The sequence below is a fragment of the Onychostoma macrolepis genome, chromosome 04 (genome assembly GCF_012432095.1).
Source record: "Onychostoma macrolepis isolate SWU-2019 chromosome 04, ASM1243209v1, whole genome shotgun sequence".
Lineage (NCBI taxonomy): Eukaryota > Metazoa > Chordata > Actinopteri > Cypriniformes > Cyprinidae > Onychostoma > Onychostoma macrolepis.
The window spans coordinates 25,612,748-25,637,655 of NC_081158.1; the positions used below are offsets into that span (position 1 = coordinate 25,612,748).

The 24,908-nt window shown below is 37.4% G+C and overlaps 2 protein-coding genes across 4 annotated transcripts; one reads left to right on the top strand and one right to left on the bottom strand.

Moving 5' to 3' along the window:
* Positions 1–1,005: 1,005 nt before the first annotated feature.
* klhdc10 (kelch domain containing 10) lies at positions 1,006–14,455 on the top strand. Of its 2 annotated transcripts, XM_058773477.1 has the most exons (10): positions 1,006–1,307; positions 4,404–4,496; positions 11,429–11,650; positions 11,943–12,097; positions 12,196–12,344; positions 12,482–12,566; positions 12,774–12,840; positions 12,935–12,982; positions 13,061–13,200; positions 13,363–14,455. In XM_058773477.1, the coding sequence occupies exons 1-10, from the start codon at positions 1,223–1,225 to the stop codon at positions 13,570–13,572; spliced, it is 1,254 nt and encodes a 417-aa protein (XP_058629460.1). In that variant the 5' UTR covers positions 1,006–1,222; the 3' UTR covers positions 13,573–14,455. The 2 variants fall into 2 exon arrangements, with proteins under 2 accessions (XP_058629460.1, XP_058629461.1); XM_058773478.1 differs by lacking the exon at positions 4,404–4,496 and having other exon boundaries at positions 1,007–1,307.
* Positions 13,956–24,523, bottom strand: cax1 (cation/H+ exchanger protein 1). 2 transcript variants are annotated; one of them, XM_058773475.1, is made up of 20 exons: positions 24,368–24,523; positions 23,315–23,470; positions 20,862–20,974; positions 20,606–20,714; positions 20,149–20,265; positions 19,983–20,044; positions 19,528–19,707; positions 19,153–19,338; positions 18,974–19,073; positions 18,352–18,493; positions 17,979–18,162; positions 17,742–17,841; positions 17,546–17,664; positions 17,412–17,449; positions 17,228–17,340; positions 17,001–17,146; positions 16,616–16,710; positions 16,442–16,520; positions 16,232–16,340; positions 13,956–15,779 (listed from the first exon to the last, which is right to left on the bottom strand). In XM_058773475.1, the coding sequence occupies exons 1-20, from the start codon at positions 24,435–24,437 to the stop codon at positions 15,706–15,708; spliced, it is 2,292 nt and encodes a 763-aa protein (XP_058629458.1). In that variant the 5' UTR covers positions 24,438–24,523; the 3' UTR covers positions 13,956–15,705. The 2 variants fall into 2 exon arrangements, with proteins under 2 accessions (XP_058629458.1, XP_058629459.1); XM_058773476.1 differs by lacking the exons at positions 20,606–20,714; positions 20,862–20,974.
* Between the last annotated feature and the right edge of the window lie 385 nt (positions 24,524–24,908).

A 24,908-nucleotide genomic window follows, 5' to 3' on the forward strand; every position in this document is an offset into this window, starting at 1 on the left:
GTAACAGATAACATTTAGCAGTTTATGAAAGAGACATTTGTTTTTCTGTAGTCAGTCGAACTCATTGTGAGTAGATACTTTCAGCTGAGATACAAGCTGTTGGCCTTGAGTTGAGCCGGGAACAAAAATAACCACACCAAGACATGTCTCATACTGGTGTTTGACGCAATGGATTTTGAAGCAGAAGAGTGAATGAAACATCCTCTGTGTTGTAAAAAGATTTTACATTTCATAAATCCCTTCTCAAATATAGGCCTATCTAAGCCGTTCTCAATATGCAAAATTATTTAGCAAGCACATTTTTTAATTTGATTTTTTTTAAAACTAGTGTGCAATTAAATCATCTTTTTGTGAGATATACAAATTAATAATATGACCCTGGAAATTCAGTCCTTCTCTAAATATTAAAAGAGAGAGAGATGAAAATTCAAGTACAAGTCACACTTAAGTCAAAAAATAAAATGCCTTGAGCAGTTCACCTAAGACTTTACTAGTGAACAATAACTCTTTATACGTGCAGGAAATATACTTTCTTAAAGCACCAGTATTGCTTATATAAATGTGAGTCTCTCATGTCTTCATAAAATTCTTATTAACTGACCATTTACAACAACAACAAAACCAACTTGCTTAAAAGTTGTTCAGTTTTTCCCCAGGTAAACGGTCCCTATTTTGCTGATTTCGTGAATAACAAATAAACTATTAATTTTGAAATAAATGTATGACATTTGACATGACAGTTAGTATTACATACTGATGTTTTTCTAAATCTAAAATATCAAAATATAGTTTATGCAACAAGCTATAGCATTTTTTTTAGGATTGGACATTTTTGGGCCAGCTTGAAGTATTTAGACCAAATTTATCAAAATTGTACAACTCAAAACACCCACCATTTTTATTTCTTGGCTCCATTATTGTAAAGTTTGACGTTTATTATGAAGACCTTTATTTTGAAAGGCACAAAAAACATCCAATTATGTCTGATTATTTTCATAGCTTGTGTTTTTTTTTGTGGCCATCTTGAAGGTTTTCACCAGCGTTTCTGCCTTCACGTTCATTGCAAAGGAGATCCGGTCAGGACCATCTATTTCATTTTAATCGTCTCTTCCAGGGGAGAATGGGCTGAGTTATGCTCTGCGGTTCGCCTCTGTCTGTTGAAGGAAGCCCCGTCGTCTGCGAGTGCGTGTAGGTGGATGATTTCAGCGTGATTTCTGGAGCGATGTCTGCCGCAGAAGGAGCGCACAGCCCGGACAGACTCAATCAGTTTGAACGGCTGTCTGGAAGGCCTCCGCTAAGAGCCGCAGGTCAGTGAGGACTCAGTAACAGCTTGAATTAAGCACAAAAATAACATTATTTCTTCCATAAACACCCATTTTCTATCTGTTTTTATCATAAAATAAAGCACAGTTATTTTATATTCCACATCTCTTTCGCTGCTAGCATCTAACGTTAGCGTTAGCCGTGTCGCTAATGGCTTTGTTTTGATTACAAACTGTACAAATTCACATGTGTTATTATTTTGTTTATCGCATATTATATTTGGCAAAAGGCTGTGCATTGTAGTCGTCATTTATGTTAGTTTGTCTATCAAAAAGCTGCATAAAATACTGATAGTTTGTGGATCTAACTTGACAAGTTCATTTGCATTTTAGTTACAGCTGTCAGACTTATTTTTTGATGTCAATGGAGTGATAGGAATATTTTTAATTATTTTATATCTGCATTTAACGTTTCCTTATTTTTAATCAACTATTTGATCAACTTGTCAAGTGCCAATATACTACGAAAGGTGCCAATATAGATATTAAAATTTATAATAACAGTTGATGCTTTAACTCTAACTTATGCACTTGGTTTCCAGATTTAATTTGTTTCATCCCCAAATAAACCTTTTTGCGATCGTTTTGTATGTGTAATGATCTACTGAATAAATGGGGTAAATTTGTAAGTGTAATATTTATTTATATTTCTAGATTAAATGTTGAAGCTAAATTCTGTTTGAATGTTTGGCTAAGTGATTTTTAATGCACACCTGGAATAAAAAGAATGGATGTGGCAAGGCTTATACACAGAATTACTCAGTGTTTAGTGTAATGTTTGTAGTTCAGGGATGTATTTCACTTGGTCGTTTGTTTGGACTTAACTAGTGCCACAGATCAGCACATGGGTAAATGCAATTTCATGAGTAAATAAAAGCCCAGCTCTGTCATAGAGTCTGGTTCTACTCAAAGTCATTGTGTAAATATCCCGTGTGCTTTGCTTTTTTAATCTTTCATTTGTAAGACACATGCGGCAATTGTTTCTGTAGCTGTAGTGCATTAAAACAGTGCTGCAGTGTCGCTTTAGGACATTTAATGATATTCAACCACCCATCTCATAGCCTGCAGCTCTAGCCATCTGTATCATCCTTCCTGTTTATATATGATGAGTGATTAAAAAAATCCACAGTGAGCACATCTTATGTATTGATCACAGGCTTCATGGATTAGAACGAATGCAGAATATTAAATGGTATGCAAAGGTTGTTCTAAACATGTATTTTGAGGATGCTGGGTGTCGTGCACAATACACGCTTCTCGTCTGGAGGCAGCTGGTTTATTGTAAAATGTTTCCCTCACATGATGTTTTGCATACGACAATCTTAAAAACCTCAAATCTAGCCATGTGACTTGCTTGGTGCAATAGTAATACGTCCTGTCATGGCCGGCGGTTTTCATGTCTTCAGTGGACATCTTCGGGTTGTCTTTTGACGGGGCTTACTGTCTGTTCTCACACTTGGGGTGACTTTTGACTTCTTGACACCCAGAACGCTTTAGCAACTGCATAGCAATGCTCTGTCAAACATCACTGGTGTGCAACTATCGTTTGCTTTTTGTGGAGCCAATAGAAACCAGTACATATGCTTAAACCAAGGCAAACCAGTTATCAGTGTGTTTTCAATTGTTCCCAAACATTGAATTCAGATGTATCAACACAGTACATTAAACAGAGTTCCAGTGGGCATGGAAAAGCTGTAAATATCAGGATTTTTGTTTTTGCAGGCCGGGAAAAGTCATGGATTTAAAAGTTCAGATGAACAGTATTTATTTATTTGAAATATCTTTTGTAACCTTGTAAATGTTTTTGTGACTTTTGATCAATATAATGGGTCCTTGCAAAAATAAAGATGAGAGAAAAAAAAAATTACAAACCCCAAACCTTTGAACATTATATACACACATAAGTAACAGTGTCAAAATGGCAATATCCAATATCCTAATAAATCCTGTTAACTTAAAGGGATAGTTCACCCAAAAATGAAAATTTGATGTTTATCTGTTTACCCCCAGGGCATCCAAGATGTAGTTGACTTTGTTTCTTCAGAAGAACACAAAGATTTTTAACTCAAACCGTTGCGGTTTGTCAGTCAGATAATGCCAGTCAATGGGACCCACGGCTTTGAGAGTCAAAAAAAAAACATACACAGACAAAACCAAATTAAACCCTGTGTCTTGTGACGATACATTGAGGCCTTAAGACACAAAACAATCGGACAATGCGTCTACTATGCCAGAGCATGTTGACGCGTTGGACAGTTGGACATTGTGGTGGATCAGAGGTTAAAAAGAAAATGTATAAATACTGTTCAGTTTCTTGCACAGACTAATCGTTTTGTATCTTTAGACCTCAATGTATCGTCACGAGCCGCAGAGTTTAATTTGGTTTTGTCTGTGTATGTTTTTTTTTTTTCCTCTCAAAGCCGCGAGTCCCATTGACTGACATTATATGACTGACAGACTGCAACAGTTTGAGTTAAAATTTGTTTGTGTTCTACTGAAGAAACAAAGACACCTACATCTTAGATGCCCTTGGGGTAAGCAGATAAACATCAAATTTTCATTTTTGGGTGAACTATCCTTTTAAATACTGTTTTGGGTTTGATAATGGGGAAAACAGGTTTTTTTTCACCTTTGGTTTTTTGTTATAACTTTCCTCCCTTCTTCAGACAGGAGTATATTGTTGTGTTATGGAACAAATTTACATGGGTTTTTTTTTTTTATCCTGTGAATATATTATATTGTGCGTGCACTAGTACCAAATGGGTTTTATGCGGCTTTTACATGCTAGTGAACTCTTAAGTATATTGTGGTCCTCTTAAATGAGCCTCTTAATGTTTTTCTTGGCTATTGCACATATTACTTAAACTTTGAGACATGTGCAATGAGAAGTTTTTATTTTCCCGTGGGATGTGACATACCAACTCTTTCTCTATTCCCAAAACCCATTTGTTGACCCCTTGAGAGTTGGGCAAGGTGTTTGTCTGTTTATGTTGTCCTTCATTTTGCCGTTGTCCTTCATTTTGCCATTGTCCTTTTTTTGTTGTTATTTTGTCTGTCTGACTGCGGTAATTGTGGTAACAGGCTCTAAGAAGAGAGTTTCCTGGGTACAAGCTCGAAGACTCCTTGGCCAGCCCTGCCCCAGTCTACGGATCCCTAACAGGTTTTTAAGAGAAGGTGGGTAATAGGTGAAATCCGCCTTTAACTGAACTTCAAAAAAGAAAACCCACATGGCAAATTTGGAGGCCTCCCCCATGCTGTCCCCACCCTCCCTCTCTTCAAAACTGCTTTCCTCACTGTGGTTTAAAAAAAAAAGACCACCAATCTTTCGCCAGGGCTCTTTCTGCTACGCTTTCATTCGGGGCAAAGCTGGGGCAGGATGGCTTGGGTGTTAAAAGAAAAACAGGAAAGGTCAAAGTGTTTGTCTGGTTGTGAGTGAGGTGTATTGGTTATTTTTATTGATTTGTGTCAGTATTTTTTCAGTTCCCTCCCATCCTTATTAGCTCATCCCTGTGATGCTTTCACTCAGGTGCAGTGTCCGGGTTTCAAGGCAAATTCACTGGCAAGAAATTTGCATGGGTGAGGTTGCTAGCATGTTGATGCTGTGATCGTAGTGGACATGTGGGCTGTGCAGATCAATTCTTTTCAGAGATTCAAAAGATGAATCAACCAAGTTGGGTGTCAGCTTATCAAAGTTTTGTACACTGGGACAAAAAAAAAAAGATGTACAGTGGGGAGAATAGTTATTTGATCCCCTGCTGATTTTGTAAGTTTGCCCACTTAAAAAAAAAAAAGGGTTTATCATTTTTATGGTAGGTTTATTTGAACTGATAGAGACAGAATATCAAACAAAAAGTCCAGAGAAAAGCAGTATACAAATGTTTAAAAAATTTACATTTTAGTAAGTCAAATAAGTATTTGATCCCCTACCAACCAGAAGGAATTTTGGCTCCCACAGATTGGTTATGTGCACATGTGGAACACAGATTAGTCCTGTCACTTTAAGAAGATACTCCTAATTTCAGCTCGTTGTGTGTATAAAAGACTCCTGTTCATAGAATCTGTATCTTCCATTCCAACCCCTCCACTACCATGGCAAGACCAAAGAGCTGTCAAAGGACATCAGGGACAAGATTGTAGACCTGCACAAGACTGGAATGGGCTACAAGACCATCAGCAAGAAACTTGGTGAGAAGGAGACAACTGTTGGTGCGAATATTCAGAAATGGAAGAAATACAAAACAACCATCGATCAGCCTCAAGGGAGTTGGGACCACAATCACCAAGCAAAACATTGGTAACACACTACGCCGCAATGGACTGAAATCCTGAGCAAGGTCCCCCTGCTCAAGAAGTCACATGTACAGACCTGTCTGAAGTTTGCCAATGAATATCTAAATGATTCAGAGAAGGCTTGGGAGAATGTGCTGTGGTCAAATGAGACCAAAATTGAGCTCTTTGACATCAACTCGACTTGTCGTGTTTGGAGGAAGAGAAATGCTGACTATCACCTCAAGAACACCATCCCTACAGTCAGGCACGGAGGTGGAAACATCATGCTTTGGGGCTGTTTTTCTGCTAATGGTACAGGACGACTTCACTGCATTTAGGGGCCAATGGACGGGGCCATGTACTGTAAAATATTAGATGAGAACCTCCTTCCCTCAGCCAGAACACTGAAGATGGGTCATGGATGACAGTATGACAATGACCCAAAACATACCGCCAAGGTAACAAATGAGTGGCTCAAGAAGCACATTAAAGTTATGGAGTGGCCTAGCCAGTCTCCAGACCTTAATCCCATAGAAAATCTGTGGAGGGAGCTGAAACTTCGGGTTTCCAAGAGGGAGCCAAGAAACCTCCATGGTTTAGAGAGGATCTGTTAAAGAGGAGTGGACCAAAATCCCTCCTGAGAACCTGTGCAAACCTGGTGACCAGTTACAAGAAATGTCTAACCTCTGTGCTTGCCAACAAGGGTTTCTGCACCAAGTACGAAGTCATGTTTTGCTTGGGGATCAAATACTCATTTGACTTACTAAAATGTAAATCTTTTTATAACATTTGTATGCTGCGCTTTTCTGGATTTTTATTTTTTTTTGTTTGATATTCTGTCTCTATCAGTTAAAATAAACCTACCATAAATGATAAACCCTTCTTTGTTTTAAGTGGGCAAACTTACAAAATCACCAGGGGATCAAATAATTATTTTCCCCACTGTATGCAAATGTTATAATACCTTTTGCCCTTTTGGTTAATTATAATATTTTATTCTTCAATTAGAAATATTTTTCTCTCTCTCTCTCAAATGTATTCATATATTTTAAAATGTATTGTTTTCATTTTAATAATATTAACAGTATATTTATGTATACATTTACACTGAACAGAATTATAAACAACACTTTTGTTTTTGCCCCCATTTTTCATGAGCTGAACTCAAAGATCTAAGACTTTTTCTATGTACACAAAAAGCCTATTTCTCTCAAATATTGTTCACAAATCTGTCTAAATCTGTGTTAGTGAGCACTTCTCCTTTGCCGAGATAATCCATCCACCTCACAGGTGTGCCATATCAAGATGCTGATTAGACAGCATGATTATTGCACAGGTGTGCCTTAGGCTGGCCACAATGAAAGGCCACTCTAAAATGTGCAGTTTTATCACACAGCACAATGCCACAGATGTCGCAAGTTTTGAGGGAGCGTGAAATTGGCATGCTGACTGCAGGAATGTCCACCAGAGCTGCTTCCCGTGAATTGAATGTTCATTTCTCTACCATAAGCCGTCTCCAAAGGTGTTTCAGAGAATTTGGCAGTACATCCAACCGGCCTCACAACCGCAGACCACGTGTTGCCACACCAGCCCAGGACCTCCACATCCAGCATCTTCACCTCCAAGATCGTCTGAGACCAGCCACCCGGACAGCTGCTGCAACAGTCGGTTTGCATAACCAAAGAATTTCTGCACAAACTATCAGAAACCGTATCAGGGAAGCTCATCTGCATGCTCGTCGTCCTCATCGGGGTCTCGACCTGACTGCAGTTTGTCATCGTAACCGACTTGAGTGGGCAAATGCTCACATTCGATGGCGTCTGGCACTTTGGAGAGGTGTTCTCTTCACGGATGAATCCCGGTTTTCACTGTACAGGGCAGATGGAATTCCTGGAAGCTGAAAACATCCCAGTTCTTGCATGGCCAGCATACTCACCGGACATGTCACCCATTGAGCATGTTTGGGATGCTCTGGATTGGCGTATACGACAGCATGTTCCAGTTCCTGCCAATATCCAGCAACTTCGCACAGCCATTGAAGAGAAGTGGACCACCATTCCACAGGCCACAATCAACAACCTGATCAACTCAATGCGAAGGAGATGTTGCACTGCGTGAGGCAAATGGTGGTCACACCAGATACTGACTGGTCTTCGGACACCCCCAATACAGTAAAACTTCACATTTTAGAGTGGCCTTTTATTGTGGCCAGCCTAAAGCACACCTGTGCAATAATCATGCTGTCTAATCAGCATCTTGATATGCCACACCTGTGAGGTGGATGGAGTATCTCGGCAAAGGAGAAGTGCTCACTAAAGCCCGGCTCACACTGTGCGATTTTGGCCACGATTTGGTCGTCTGAGACAAATTTTGAAAATCCTAAAAGATTCCTATAATCCTAGGCTAAAATCCGACAGCCGATTAATGGCCGTTGCGATCAAATTTCACCTCCGACTAAATTCTGGCAGTGTCAGAAGATTTGGCGCACAGTCCTGCAGTGTGACTACCCCTACGATCAATGTCAAACTGTCTCCGTTTTTTTAAGACGAGCTATGAGCAGAATTAATGCTAGAGAATTATTCTATTAGCCATAAACTCCGGCGCCCCTGTCCTCCGCTCAAGGAATTCATCTGTTATGTTGCCTTTTCTATATAAACACTGGTTGCGCCGCTGTTTTCATGTGGGTGTGTAGAGCTGCATACACTATTCTTCTTAAATACGCCGGTATTACTGCCGTTCATATACTTTTCATGATAGCCAACATTTCGGTCCCACGTGCAATGCAGTTCGCAGTCACTGGACGTGTATGGGTTGATAATGTAAACTCTGGACAAGTTTTCTTGCGCGCAATCGTTTTTAACTCGTCTTGACTGTCGTACAGTCTGACATTAATGACAACTGAGATCCCACAGTCTGACATGATCATCATGTTCGTACAGTCTGACAAGTACAATCCTTAAGGACTTTTAAAAAATCGCACAGTGTGAGACCGGCTTAACATAGATTTAGACAGATTTGTGAACAATATTTGAGAGAAATAGGCCTTTTGTGTACATAGAAAAAGTCTTAGATCTTTTGAGTTCAGCTCATGAAAAATGGGGGCAAAAACAAAAGTGTTGAGTTTATAATTTTGTTCAGTGTATTATTGACAAATTGATTATTGTAATAAATAGAATTAAATATATAAAATATTGTTTATTATACAAATCATAGTAAACAAAATAATGTGGTGTGTATACATTTGTATATTATGGATTATAGTAATAATAAATATAAATCAATGGATAAAATAGTGTTTATTATAATACCAATCATAGTAAACTCTATATATACAGTGGGGCAAAAAAGTATTTAGTCAGCCACCAATTGTGCAAGTTCTCCCACTTAAAAAGATGAGCGAGGCCTGTAATTTTCATCATAGGTATACCTCAAATATGAAAAAAAAAAAAAATCCAGAAAATCACATTGTAGGATTTTTAAAGAATTAATTGGTAAATTCCTCGGTAAAATAAGTATTTGGTCACCTACAAACAAGCAAGATTTCTGGCTCTCACAGACCTGTAACTTCTTCTTTAAGAGGCTCCTCTGTCCTCCACTCGTTACCTGTATTAATGGCATCTGTTTGAACTCGTTATCAGTATAAAAGACACCTGTCCACAACCTCAAACAGTTCAACTCCAAACTCCACCATGGCCAAGACCAAAGAGCTGTCAAAGGACACCAGAAACAAAATTGTAGACCTGCACCAGGCTGGGAAGACTGAATCTGCAATAGGTAAGCAGCTTGGTGTGAAGAAATCAACTGTGGGAGCAATTATTAGAAAATGGAAGACATACAAGACCACTGATAATCTCCCTCGATCTGGGGCTCCACGCAAGATCTCACCCCGTGGGGTCAAAACGATCACTAGAACTGTGAGCACACGGGGGGACCTAGTGAATGACCTGCAGAGAGCTGGGACCAAAGTAACAAAGGCCTCAAATCCTGCAGTGCCAGACGTGTCCCCCTGCTTAAGCCAGTACATGTCCGGCCCGTCTGAAGTTTGCTAGAGAGCATTTGGATGATCCAGAAGAGGATTGGGAGAATGTCATATGGTCAGATGAAACCAAAATAGAACTTTTTGGTAAAAACTCAACTTGTCGTGTTTGGAGGAGAAAGAATGCTACTGTGAAGCATGGGGGCGGAAACATCATGCTTTGGGGCTGTTTTTCTGCAAAGGGACCAGGACGACTGATCCGTGTAAACGAAAGAATGAATGGGGCCATGTATCGTGAGATTTTGAGTGAAAACCTCCTTCCATCAGCAAGGGCATTGAAGATGAAACGTGGCTGGGTCTTTCAGCATGACAATGATCCCAAACACACTGCCCGGGCAACGAAGGAGTGGCTTCGTAAGAAGCATTTCAAGGTCCTGGAGTGGCCTAGCCAGTCTCCAGATCTCAACCCCATCGAAAATCTTTGGAGGGAGTTGAAAGTCCGTGTTGCCCAGCGACAGCCCCAAAACATTACTGCTCTAGAGGAGATCTGCATGGAGGAATGGGCCAAAATACCAGCAACAGTGTGTGAAGACTTACAGAAAACGTTTGACCTCTGTCATTGCCAACAAAGGGTATATAACAAAGTATTGAGATTAAATTTTGTTATTGACCAAATACTTATTTTCCACCATAATTTGCAAATAAATTCTTTAAAAATCCTACAATGTGATTTTCTGCAATTTTTTTTTTTTTTTTTCTCTCTCTCATTTTGTCTCTCATAGTTGAGGTATACCTATGATGAAAATTACAGGCCTCTCTCATCTTTTTAAGTGGGAGAACTTGCACAATTGGTGGCTGACTAAATACTTTTTTGCCCCACTGTGTATATGTGTGTGTGTATTGTTTATTATTATTGTAATAACTATTATTATTATTATTATGTTAAGTAAAATAAATAAGAGAATATATTTAGAAACAGTTGTTTCAGTTAAGATGTTTGTGTATCCGTGTATTGTGTTTTGGGGACAGTGGCCATAGTTTCTTTGACACGTTTAATTAACTAGGGCTTGTCAAAAAATGAGGGCTTATGAGGACTTTAACTAGTTGTTGTTAATTAATTTGAGGTTACTGCTGTGTCACTGTTACCTACAAGTATGCTATTCTTTTGTTCATTTATCTGATACTGAACAAATATGTGATATGTGAAGCTTTGCCTAAGAGAAGTTCATCTAAGGCTAATCCTGATTCCTGAATCAAGTCACTTCCACATCTGTCCATATTTGTATCCCGTTGTAAAATTCTGCTGCATTAAATATGAATAAATGTGGTTGAAATTAATACGTGAGGTTGTAAATTAAAAGTAAGCAAGCTTCATAATCTCCAAGTAAGATGGATCTAGTTGGATTTGCTCACTTTATTCATAATATTGCTGATCTAATTAAAAATGAGTGTGTTCATCTAATTTATATCTGAATTGCAGGTACAATTTTTGTTTTCCAACTGCTTACCTTTAAATTTAGTAAAATCATAATGGCTAATGTGTCGTAACTAAACTAATAACACAGTTTTCCTTTCACAGGTGACTTTGTGAACTCAAATGTGTCTTTAATCTCCCATTTTCTTTCCAGAACTGTCCCGCTGATGTTGTATTGTGCTTACTCGGAATAATAACAGTTCAAATCCAGCAGCAAACATTGGATCTCTTTTTTTTTTTTTTTTTTTTCTCCTCACACATCTTGAATCTTTCCTTGTAACTTTGAAGACAGAAACTCAGTGAGGACCTCTCATCTTCGCCACTAACTGAGCTGTGTAGCTATTTATCTTTGTCTCGTCATCGATAGGCTGCTATCTGTCTCTGTAGGTCACAGAGCCCCACCAGCCCGGAGCGGCCATCGCTGTGTGGCTGACAACACCAACCTCTATGTGTTCGGAGGATACAACCCCGACTACGACGAATCAGGTGGCTCAGAGAACGAAGACTACCCGCTGTTCAGGGAGCTGTGGAGGTTCCACTTCGCCACAGGGACATGGCAACAGATCCGTACCGAGGGTTTTATGCCTACTGAACTGGCTTCAATGTCAGGTAACATGATTTTTAGTTTTTATTTATATATAATCATTTTTTTTGTTTTAGTATAAATTATAGTATAGTTTACATTTTAGTATAATTTATTGTTCTAGTATATTATATAATTTTTTTTTGTTTTAGTTTATTCGTTTGTTTGTTGTTGTTTTTTTGTTTGTTTTTTTTTTTTTTTTTTTAGGTCTTGCTTTTTTGTTTTTAGATTTTTTGTTTTGTTTTGAGGATGTGCAGAAAGGTAAGTCAGGTATTTTAAACCTCTTACCTCACTTGACCTTCTGTGTTCATCAAACAGCTGTTTTGCACGGAAACAACCTGCTTGTGTTTGGTGGGACTGGAATCCCGTTTGGGGAAAACAATGGAAACGATGTTCACGTTTGCAATGTTAAATACAAACGTTGGTCCCTCCTCAACTGCAGGGGCAAGAAACCCAATCGAATATATGGACAGGTACAAAAGCCTTAAAAAACCTATAAATGAAAACCAGTTACTAGTAAGCATATTAACTTGCATTGATGAATTTGAGTGATCCCTGATTTATTTTGCAGGCGATGGCCATAATCAACGGCTTCCTCTATGTATTTGGAGGTACGACAGGCTACATCTACAGCACAGATCTCCACAGACTCGATCTGACGACACGTGAGTGGATTCATCTGAAACCCAACAACCCTCCAGATGACCTGCCTGAGGAGCGGTAAGTGACTTTTGACCCTTTAATTTTATTTTAAACAGAGCTAGGGTCACTAAACACATTTATGCACACTGTTTGATGCTAAAATGTCAGTCTATGAGGAGATATGCCAAACTTCCTTCTAAATTTGTTTGGTATAGATATAGGCATGAGATAGCCCATGATGGACAGAGGATATATATTCTAGGAGGGGGAACTTCCTGGACTTCCTACCCATTAGACAAGGTACAAATGTTTCCATGAATCACCATTTTAGTCAGTGTTACATGACTTCATTTGTTTACTGGAACTAAATGGGCCTTGCTCATGAAACATGAAAACATCTAAATTGTCTGAATATGTATTCAGGTTAGACAATTTACATATTAAATGGATTAATTAATGATTTTTTTTTTTAATATAAATGACAATTGTCCAAAATGTTTGTATTAGATACATGCATATAACCTTGAAACAAATTCCTGGGAGGAAATCACAACTAAGCCTCATGAAAGAATAGGTTAGTAATGCAATTCTCATCTCAAGAAATTCAAAAGAAAGCACAATGTGAGTGTTTGTATTACATGCATTTTCTGTGCTTTTTTTTTTTTCAGGATACCCAGCCCCTCGAAGATGTCATAGTTGTGTGCAAATTAAAAATGGTAAGACGTTAATGTAAACATTGAATTTAAGACTCTTTGTAGAGCTCAGTGTGTGATCACTGTTGTTCTTTGTGGCAGATGTATTTATATGTGGAGGTTACAATGGTGAAGTAATACTGGACGACCTGTGGAAAATCAACCTGCAGACGTTTCAGTGGAATAAACTACCTGCAGTGATGCCTGAACCTGCATACTTCCACTGTGCTGCTGTTACCCCGGTCAGTTCAAATTTGTAATTTTTTTTTGGTTATCTTCGTACATTTACATTTATTCTGCTGTTAATGCCGTTAACAATTTTCAAAGAGTCACTTTTATACAGGTAAGAGACTAAAATTGTCCTAAACGTCTTTTATTTTATTTTTTATTTTTTAATCTTTCAGGCTGGCTGCATGTACATCCACGGCGGCGTAGTGAACATCCATGAGAATAAGCGGACTGGTTCCTTGTTTAAGATCTGGCTGGTTGTACCCAGTCTGCTGGAGCTGTGCTGGGAGCGTCTGCTCAAAGCCTTCCCACACCTGGCCCAACTTACCCCGATACAGCTGCTAAACTTGGGCCTCACCCAGGAACTCATTGAACGCTTGAAATAAAGAGGCGAGGGAGTTGCGAGCGTGAGAGACAGATCGTGTATGTACTATGTGTGTACCTTTTTATTTAAATTAGTTTTTTTCGTTTTTTGAAGCTGATCATGGGCAGGACGACGGCACTTGAAGCCAGCTTGTGGACGAGAAGAACAGGATCAACTAAGGAACCCCATCCTAACACAGCCCGCCTTAAAACCAAAAACTGTAGGATGCCTTTTTTTTGTTTTTGCGTATGCACCTTTTATTGATTTGAAAATCAATACAAAACATAAATATCCATTAGAAGGCCCTTTTCTCAAACACTACAGGTCAGTGACCTGAATGAAAGCTGTTGTTTTCTTTTCTTTCTTGAGATTGTAATATTGTTATTTATTGGCCTTCAGTAGTGATATGGGGGACGTGTTGAGTTGTTTTTACTGATGTATCTTAATTCTATCTCCTGTCAAAGAATTATTTAAGTTTTATGAATCACCAAACCATGGCATGAATATTCAATCAGCAGTGATGTAATCGGGGTTTAATTGGCAATGAACTGTTTGGACGTCTAAACCGACTTATGCAGAATTATTGATGCCTGGGATTGTGATTTAAGGTTTTACTTCAGTGAAAATGGTGCAAAACAGTGTTGAGAAGTTGAATGTTTTAACAAAATGGGTTTTCACAGAGATTGTTGATTTTTAGGTTGAATGCTGTTGCTCAGATCTGCAGTTTCATCTGCACTTAAGGCACAAACACCAGACCAAGTAATGTTTAACAAAGCTGTACAGTCATAGCAGAGCTGTTCCCATGCTTCACCCAGTTTTGTAAACCAATCGTTACATCACTGTGAACAAGGTGCTCCTTAATTTACTTTTAATGCTTTTACTGAAATAAAATGTTTTTCCTTAAACGAATCATCCCTCATCCAAATGTTTAAACTGACACATTGACACATTTAATTGATCTAGTGCCTTTGCTGAGCAAGATGTGAAAATGTGCTAAATTAAACAAAGCCTTGCTAAAAGCACTTTATTATTATTATTTGACTCAAATTCTGTTCTAGAAAAAGCTGACCTGAATTTCTAATACAACAAAGATGCGCACTTACCATTTTCATCAAGCTTTATAGCACTTAAAACGACTTAAACTTAACTATTCGGTCAGCACAATGCTAATGATATTTTGGGCCTTGTGTATATCTGTACAGAAAAACGGATAACCTTCCTGTCATTTAGCAATAATGTAGCGGAACATCTTTTTCTATGCTGATCTAAAAAAAAAAAATAAACTCTGAATTCAAAACATCTCTGGTCGAAACGCCAAATACAGCATCTTGAATTCAGAGTTAATGCATTTTGCCTTGTTGGGTTCTTTTTAACCTGTTACAGTTCATGGCCATTTAACTACACTCATTAGGCACCAGCAATTGATGTAGTCGAGTCAAATGTTAAAAGATTCATAATTGCTATTACACACCCTTTGATTTATGTTGTCGAAGTAGCTTCTTTCTGGCATTAGGTCACATACATGCCCATAATATGTGCCTGGCCACCCACCACCTGACAATTTCTTTCTGCATGACTGGATTCCTGTTTGCATGGGTCAGGATTTAAGGGTGCTTTGTCATTCGGGCGACGTGCAGACCGTGACAACGCCACATTTATTTCCAGAAATGATTTCGGCGACAATTTTCACTCGGTCTGCATGGAGTGATGGGAGTCCCTACATTCGTGTTTTTTTTTTTTTTTTTTGAGACGAGGGGTCTCGCTGGACTTCGATTCCTCAGTTGTGCAGCAAATGTTCAAGGTACTCACTGGTTACCTGTAACTTGTGTTCCAGTTTTGTGTTTTATTGTTGAAAAATTAATAAACTTGTTCAAACTGGTGGTTGCATTGGATCTCCGCTATTCATACATACAAGTTCAAGAAAGGAAAACAAAATTTATTTCATTTTGATAGACACATCTAATTCTTTTTTGTGAATGTAAAATATTTTTATGCATTTTCAAGTAAACAGTGAAAATCACTCATCTAGCTCACAAGTAAGAGCTTGCATACTTCACATGCAGGAAAATATTACAGTATATGTAAGACAAGAATACACAGAAACACTATACAAACATGTCAACAATAAAAGATAACAGGGGAAAAGTCATTTTTCTCAACATCCAAGAGGAGCAGGTGCAAAAAAATATAAAGCCAGAAGAATAAGGTACACGACCACCAGAGCCGTTCCTGTTAACAAAAACAAACGTAGGAGTTAATCACTATTTTATGCAACAATGCAGCCTGAAATAATTGTACTAATCAAACCGAACTGTATTACATTTAATGATGCCATTAACTGTCTTAAGTACAAGAGAAATTCGCAGTAAACAAACTGATATACGTTAGTTCAAACATTATACCTCAAATTAATATTATTTTAATAGCTCCCCAAAAATTTAAATTAAGTTATCAGCCTTTATCAGGTTCTCAAACCTGTAAGACTTGCTTTCTTCAGTGGAATACAAAGAAGTTATTTATAGAAGAATGTCCAAGCTTTTCTTTTCATACAATGAAAGTAAATGGCTGTCAGGCAGGATTTTCAAGGCTGTTCCTCACATAAAGCTATGATGGTGCGTAAATGATAGAAGTTTAATTTTGTACAAACCATTCATTTAATCAATAATACTAATAACACATACCCTGGAAGTAGTCCGACTTTCCATCCATAAATATGTAGTTGACCAGAATAACACTAAAGATGCTCGCCCAGAGGTGTAAATCACTGAATATGAGAACGAATCCAACGTCCTTGGGAGAAACGGAAAGAACTTGTGTCATACTGCAGAACCGAGTAACAGAAACAACCCTTTTTTGTTTGCTGTTTTTTTTTTTTTTTGAGTGTGACTTACATAAAAAGCATTGAACAAGATCAGTAGCGGTATCTGCAACATGCACACCTGAACTGCAATACAGCTCCCCACTTCCAGGCTACATGATAACAAATACCCATATTAAAGCCACATCCAGATTACATAGTGAAAATAGTGAAATGCACATCTATTTTAACACCAAATTATTGTAACCTGAGGCTGATGTTGTTCTGAAGAGCAAACTGGATCCCATTGACTATCTCAGGAAGCTCGGGAACCATGGCCAATACTGTAACTCCAATAAAATACTGCAATAAAATATGTGAATATTCAAGATCAAATACGGAGCAGGAACAGGGACCGTGCATAGGAGATATTTAATTTTATTCCATTTGTGAAATATAAAAATGGGAAAAACTTACTCATTTTATAAAATAAAATACTTATCAATTATTTTAAAGTAATATAAAAAAAATAGTATCAAACCAAAATAACATGAAAATCATAAAATAAAATGAATTCCATATGCAAGTAAAATAAAGCATTTTACTTTATTGTATTTATTAAAAAAATTATATTAAAACACAAAATGAAGTACCTGTGAGACACTGGAGTTGGAGATGATAGGTTTGATGTGCTCAGTGCTGAGATCAGCGCAAGCTGCCATCAATACTGTAGCCAAAATGAGCACCACTAGAGCTCTCGCTCTAGACCAGTGAACCACTGCACCATGGTCACTAACATCTAACATAAACACAACAATTAATACAATAAATAAAAGCATCCAGATTGGCATGATCCAAATGCAAAACCACAAATACGCACCATGGGCATCACTGATGTGGATATCATAAATATGCGAATGAGTCTTAAGGGTGAAGATCAGACCGATGAGATATGCAGTAGGCAACAGGACAGAGATTGTGTACACTAAAGGCCTGAAAATGAAGATGTCATTTAGACATTTAAAAGTCTTTATGCCGCAAAACAAATGTGTTTAGATACTCACTCAATGTGACTCAAAAATAGGGGTCGGTTGTTTTCGCTCTGTATAAAAATATCAAGGTTATATATTTAACTACTGGCGTTTGCATTATTAAAATATGTTTAAATGGCTTGAATTTTATTAAGTAAACAACGTACCAGGTCATAGTGGCAATTATTACATAAGAAAGGCTTTGTGGTGTTACCAGGCAAGTTGTCACAGCCCTCACATATAAAGTTTCCATAAGCCTTTGAAAACAGCGTGGGAGCGAAAACACCTGTGGTCAGACAGAGGAGAAAGGTCAAAAATAATTCATTTTACTTAATAAATACAGTGAATTTTTAGCTCCCTCACCTCCTATTGATATAAAGAGCAGGGCTGAGCTGACTCCTGCTGATCTGCTGTTGAACCGCTGCTCTCTGTGTTTGCAGCCGCCGATGATCATACAGATGCCCTAAAACACACTCACACACAATGCAGCTGTTAGAGGAAATGTTATAATGTACAACATGTACTGTATGAGTGGCAGTTTTTACAGAGTGTGAGGAAGCAGCACCACAGGGACAAACACAAACACAAACTCGCTCTCACAGGTATGAAGAGGATGCAGCCCAGCAGTGTGCCGGTCAGAGCAGATTTGACGATCTCTGCGTAGCACTCGTTTCCTGCACGTTGACCCTGCAGCAAAGCTGTGATGTAGAAGGCCATCTCCGTAATCGAGCCGAACGTGGCGTTTACTACCGCTCCCACTGCAAAGTTACTCTGTGCAGAAATACTACAGGGAAAACAAAGGTATTCCGACAGAATTTGCATGTAAAATTAATCTTTCTTTTTAACAAATTATTTGAAAATTATTAGTAAAAAAAGAAGAAAATACTCTGAGGAAAGTAATATAATATAATACTATAATATAAAAAATATTAAGCTAAAATTTTAACAATCAAGTTAGGATTTTTAATGTTACCTTGCTATCCCCATCCCAATGTAGTAAGACAATGGGATAATAGAGCTCACTGCTGTGGCAAACTTTGTCTCTGAGCTCACATAATAATTATCTTTGTCCATATAGCCGATCACCAGAGTGATAATAACCAGAGGCAACAGATCTGAAGAAAGTTTTTTAAAGATCTTACCATGACAATAAATGGTGCATATCATTTATTTTATACAATAAAGCTAGCAAAAGGTATTTATCAACAGGGACCATTTCAGTGTTATTTATTTATTAAAAAAAAGCGTAGAAACATTTTCACTCAGAAAATGTCTGGTAAATTTCACAAACAAGTACAAAGAAATTGCAATTAAATTAAATAAATGAAAAATATCTGAGGGGGGAAAAAAAAACAAATCAATTTTGTTTTATTTACAGCTTTTTAGTGTACTATTTAATGAGTATATTTTTATTATTTATTTTTTACTATTTATTATTTTTACATATCTTATTATATTTTCATGATTATTTTCACCTCGGTTTTATCATTATTTTCTCCCACCCTGTATATTTCACAAAAATTTAATAAATCATACATAAAAACGGTACCATTTTATGTGAGCGAGTTTTATAAACACCCATAAACAAAGGATACTGACAGCAAACACATTGATCCCATCCACAGTAAATTTGTAGTAGTACCAGTTAAAGGCATGGTAACAGCACAGCAGAACTCTGGTCTCACAACCTTGTGGCTAAAGAAAAGAAAACATGGCAATCATTAGTATAAAAAAAAAGATGATCTACTAATGTAAACAGCAGAATAATACATACTTTTTTCACAGTCCGAATTACGACCTCCTCTGGTGGCATAAGCAGGATGATGCTCAAGGTCCTGACGTTCATCTTTGACACCGGGATGGTGAAAACCAGCATCCAGGACAGGAAGATAGCCAGGAAATGAACCACAGCCAGCAGGGGGTATCCCAACACCAGCCAAACATACGTACTCAGCCGACACTAGGAAGAAAACATTGAGATAACATTTATGAGTTCAAATTTTAGTCTTATCCCTCATTGGTCTTCAAACCAACAACCTTCTGGTTAAAAATCCTCAACTTTACCAACCATGCACTAAACCCCAAGAATGATTTACAGTATAATGATGGCCTATCAGCTAAATAAACTGCTCAAAACTGACAGTCTCACCCAGTAACGAGTCTGTTTTGGAGGCGGTGTAGTCAAAGGGATTTCTGTGGTGATGGCAGGAGCGGAGCGCAGCAGAGGTGTAGACTCTTTCACCTCTGAAGAATCCTTTCTCTCATCCACCTCCGGAATGGCCTCACAATGTGGGAATTTAATACAACATTTCCTCAGCAGGCTGCTGCTCTGAAAGAAGAATTTAAAAACGAGCAGTCAGATGAGAGAATTCACATTCGGTTTTGAAATCAGCGACGTTGAATTCTTGGAAGTCAAAATTGATTAAAACATGGAAAACCGCAGAGTTTGGAATGAATGTCATGTGCCATGCTGCAGGCATAAGAGAAGCTTATTTAACTAGGCTTTGCAAATCGAATCAACAGTGTGACAGAATTTTAAAAATACAGTACATGAATAGGCTACCTGTATATGTTTGAGGAAAGCTCTACAGATTTTTCACTTACTTTCTGTAATGCCTTTCCAAACGGCCATAAGAAATAAAGTGACAGCTGCAAACAGAGTTTTCCTATCATAAAATATGAAAGAACAGATTCAAATAAGAATAAAGTGTCAAAATTCAACTGAAATGGACCATTAACAAAAATAATTCACAAAAGATTCCTAACATACCATATGGGATACCAGCAATGGTGCAAAACATCAACAGACTAACCAAGAAGTAAAATAAGGAGATCCACCAGCCAAAGAGCAATACATAGATCACATTCCCAGGAGTGACCAGTGATCCTAGGAGTAAAAACATTACAGTTAACAAACACACTATAATTTAAACATTCAAACCACACTTAAAAATTAAGGAATGCCATTGCATAGACTGCAAGATATAAAAGTCACATGGCATCTGCAAACAAATGATGCTAGACTTTTCTCAGAAAATTTATTCTGGTCCCAAACTGGTAACATTTTTGTGAATTGTTCTTAATTGAAAGGCATGCTTGCGCTTTTTAAAAAAAATATTTCACTATGTTTAACAATTTTTACTCTATGATGGATACATTTTAAGGTTGGTTTGCATGTCTAGTAATTTTGGGGATTTTTGGGGAATTTTCTCAATTTCTTTTCTAACCTGAATGATGTTTGATATAGTTGAGGTCAGAATAAAGCTCCTTAACTACGTCAGACCTGTCTTCAATGGGTCGTTCGGTTACATGACTCTTCCATTTCCTGAAACCAAACTGGCATACAGACATAAACAAATCATTTGAAACTTTTCCTCCAGTTATTCCAAGGATTTGCACCCTTGTTCCTTTTCTTTTTCTCACTCATTAAATATTCCTGTTTTAACAGTCAGAGATTTTTCTAAAGCGCTCATATTTACACACCCTGTAGTTGTTGGCAAGTTTATGTGCCTCCACCTCGTTTTCTGCTCGGATGGTGGTTCTGATGCTCGCTTCCTGCCAGACATCATCTGTGCACCGTGAATGCAGGGAATGCCCTGAAGAAAACAAAGAACTAAATTATTAATCCTTTTTTGGAGAAAAGTCTGCAATAATTCTTTGGAATAAAATGGGTGATTGCTTGTTCTTTCAAAGGCCAATTTCATAGCCAATATTATATGCATACTAAAATGTACAATTAAATAAAATGGCTGATTGCTTGTTCTTTCTAGGGCCAATTTCATAGCTAGTATTTCTTGCATATAGTTTGCACAATTAAATCATATTTTCACACATTTTGCAGAGTATTGCAGCTGGATTGGAAAAGATATTAACAACATATATATTAATATTGATAAAAATATTCATCTCAAGCATATTTTGGAGGGACATTATTAGTAAAGATATATATAAAACCTTTTAATTAGTTATATTTTTCATATATATATATATATATAAATATGTGTGCGCATTTATTTTACTTTATTTTAACTGTAGTTTTGGTTATATAACTATATAACTATAATAACCCTGAAACTTTCATATAACAAAATAATAATAAATATACGGGGCCAAGCACTAAAGAAGCAAACATCAGACCAACTGCAGAAATGAGTAACTGAAGCCATTTTAGGATGATTTTAGTCAAAATGGCTGAAAAATCATAAATAAATCTCTAGTAATATGATTTATTGGCTTATGTTTGACCAATAGGTGGCGCTGTTATCAAATCGATGTGGTGTGTTCTGTGTGAGTTGACAATGGCACACACAAAATTTGATGTCAATATGCCAAAGCATTGCAGAGATACAGCCTCAGAGTCAGTTTGGCATCATGCCTCAAATTTGTAGCAGCGCTATACGAAAACAGTTTCGTCTATCGACACGAAATCCATAACTTTTTGCCAGCATGGTTTGAAGATGATCCGAGTCAAATTTGGTGAAAATCGGACAAACGGTTGAGGAGTTTGAAAAAATAGGTTTTCAACATAAATCAAAATGGCAGACAGGAAGTTTGGCTGACTATGGCAACATTGGTATCACTGTTCTCAGCATGACCCAAGGAATCTATTAATACCAGTCTCATTACAATAGGCAAAATTCACAAAGCTATTAGCATTTATTTGAAATTTCAATATAACTTTTGACCACAAGGTGGCACTGTCTCAGAACTTTTTGAGTACTTTCAGGTCATGGTCTCCATGGTACATAAAACGTTTCGTAATAGTACACCAATGCATTTGTAAAACATAGCATTTTATATCATAATACTCTATTGTAGTCAATGGCAATTTCATGTTTTGTTCAATTATAGCACCACCAAGAGGCACAATCCCACCAAATTTTTTAAGTGTCCTTAGAGTGTGCCCATACATATGCATGTCAAATTTGGTGAAAATATCTCATTTTGTTTTGGAGTTATAGACATTTGTATACGAGTAGATGAAAAATGACTGACTGCTGACTTTGTTTGCATTTTTGTACCACTTACTATCAAAATTTTGTCAATTGGGCATTAGCGTTTCGCCGGCACACTATGTTTCATGTCGATCAGAGTAACGGTTTCTAAGATATTGGCAAATGTTTTTTAAGCGTTAAAATGCAACGTTGCACAAACCATAAGGCAAAACCTGACAAGTTTGGTATCGCTGGACACAGCAAGGATTCAGGAGTCAAAAAAGGTGACTCCCATGGAAATAAGTCAACCACACCCAAAGTTATAAGCATGTGAATTTGATTTTACCACTAGGTGGCGCTGGCTCTAAACTTCTCAGGCTCCTTCAGGGCATCGTGCTGATGACCCATACCAAATTTGGTAACGATACGTCAATGTGTTCGTAAAATGTAGCATGTAGCATGGGAAAATTGGTTCGACTCGGCATGATGCACCGAATCTAAAGAGACCAGTTTTGTGATTTTTGGCCGAACCATTCAGAAGTTATAAGCAAAAATAGCCATTTTTCGCATTTCCTGACCACTAGGTGGCACTGCGCCAAAACACTGCAGGCAGTCTCAGGTCATGCTTGTTATAACACACACAGTACGTCAAACCGTTGCAGAGATATAGCCTCAGATTCATTTTTGCGTGCTTTTCGTAGAATTCGTTCACGAGTTATTCGAGAACGGTTGGACAAATTGACTTGAATTCCATAACTTTTTGCCAGCATGGTCTGTAGATGATCTGAGCCAATTTTGGTGAAAATCGGACGAACTGTCTAGGACGAGTTCGAAAAAGTAGGTTTTACAAACAATTGAAAATAGCGAAAAAAACGAAAAAAATTATTTTCATTTTGTGGCTTACGGTTCAAAAGTTATACTTGGCCCCTAATAAAATAAAGTTTTTAATTACCTATTTTTGCACTTATGAATTGAGTAGACAGACTATAGGAAGACACTCACTGTGGGCAGAGAGGCATTTTGGGGTGTAGTGTCCTAAGTACTGGGAGGTGCAGGGGGAAGGAGTATCTGGGATCTCAAGATACGCTCCAGCTATACACAGTCTGTCACACTGGGAGCTACAGCGGCGGCCTTTGGGGTCATGGTCCCAGAGGGGCTCTAAAGGTCAAACAGAGAAAGAAATCAATGTCTCAGCAGATTTAGAGGTTTCTCATGGTCATCTGATGACTTGGTTGAGTCCCCAACCAGCCAGTCTGGAATTAATGAAAGACTCCTGATGGTCACATGAACAAATCAACTGTGTCTGATTGCATTGTTAATTGATATCATGGCATGAGATCATACATTTTTATTTATTTTTATTTTTTAAAATCAAAGCAGCAATAAAAATAACAAAACAGCAAACAATGTTTACTACCATATTTCAAAATAAGAAGCCAATTGTTCCTATGAGCATGAATTAATTGTTATATGTAAAACTTTAATATATATTTTAGAAGTCAAAGATCACAATACCAAATGATTCCCACAAAAAAATGCACATTCTCTGTAAAAGACTAAAAAAAGAAGCAATTAAAATCTTATGATTTTTTTGTTAAATCGAAGTAATGGATTGATGATATAAGTATGGAAATGGCCTTTAAATGTATGACAAATTAAAAACAAACAAATGCTTAAATATTTAACTTTTTTGCACATCACTTATGTTGTTAACTTTGTATTTGCAGTAGAAAAAAAAACATTAGTCAGTGGCATTGGTAGAACAAGTGAAATCAGTCTCTCCTTACAGGTGTGACACATTCCCAAAATCCCACTACAAATCGGAGTCCTTTCTTATTTGTCAGCATTCACTAAAACGACTAACTGATGTGAAAGTTTCTATAATTTAAAATCTCAAAAAAGTGACTAATTTCTATAGATTAGGAGAATCACTGGAACCAAAACAAACAAAGCAGACAAGCAAAGAAACTAGGTTAAAACAGTTCTAATCAATGCATAATGAGAGTAAAGTCTCTTTGAGCTTCTGAAAAACTGTAAGATGACTGTAATACTCGCCTGAGCTCTCAGTGGACCGTCGCCTCCGACTCTCGACATCAGTGGACATCGTGTGTTTGGTGTTTGCCATCCTGCTACAGTCGCGCGCCTCCACACCATCCACACTTCTGTAGCCACGGCCTGTGCGCGCCACCGACGCCTGCTGTGAACGCGCTTCTTAGCACTCCCTTCTTTCCCTTGGAATGTTTTTTTTATATATATATAATGTCAATAAGATTCCAGCTGGACCTACAGTATACCACGACTACTACTTTTAATATTACTATAATGATAAAGATATAAGGATTACAAGAATATAGACATAGCAAAACGACATAAAGTCATAATATAGGCCTATTGAGAATAAAGTCAAAATTGCTAGAGTAAAATTGTAGCAATTAAAGAATTGTGAGATTAAAGATGTTTTTCTCAAAATAATATCTTTAATTTCATAATTCTTTAATTTCTATAACTTCATTCTCGTAATTTTGATTTTGGATGAGACGAGAACTGGATGCAGAGTAGGATATAGGTTTTGTTAAACGTTTATGGTTACAATGTT

Bases quoted from the DNA above. Each gene is read 5' to 3' on its own strand.
- klhdc10 (XM_058773477.1), top strand. From the start codon at position 1,223: ATGTCTGCCGCAGAAGGAGCGCACAGCCCGGACAGACTCAATCAGTTT. The intron at 12,841-12,934 runs GTTAGTAATGCA...TTTTTTTTTCAG, and splicing joins TAAGCCTCATGAAAGAATAG to GATACCCAGCCCCTCGAAGA. The intron at 13,201-13,362 runs GTCAGTTCAAAT...TTAATCTTTCAG, and splicing joins ACTGTGCTGCTGTTACCCCG to GCTGGCTGCATGTACATCCA.
- cax1 (XM_058773475.1), bottom strand. From the start codon at position 24,437: ATGGCAAACACCAAACACACGATGTCCACTGATGTCGAGAGTCGGAGG. The intron at 19,708-19,982 runs GTAAGTGAAAAA...TTCTTCTTTCAG, and splicing joins TTGGAAAGGCATTACAGAAA to AGCAGCAGCCTGCTGAGGAA. The intron at 16,521-16,615 runs GTTACAATAATT...GTTATCATGTAG, and splicing joins CAGAACAACATCAGCCTCAG to CCTGGAAGTGGGGAGCTGTA.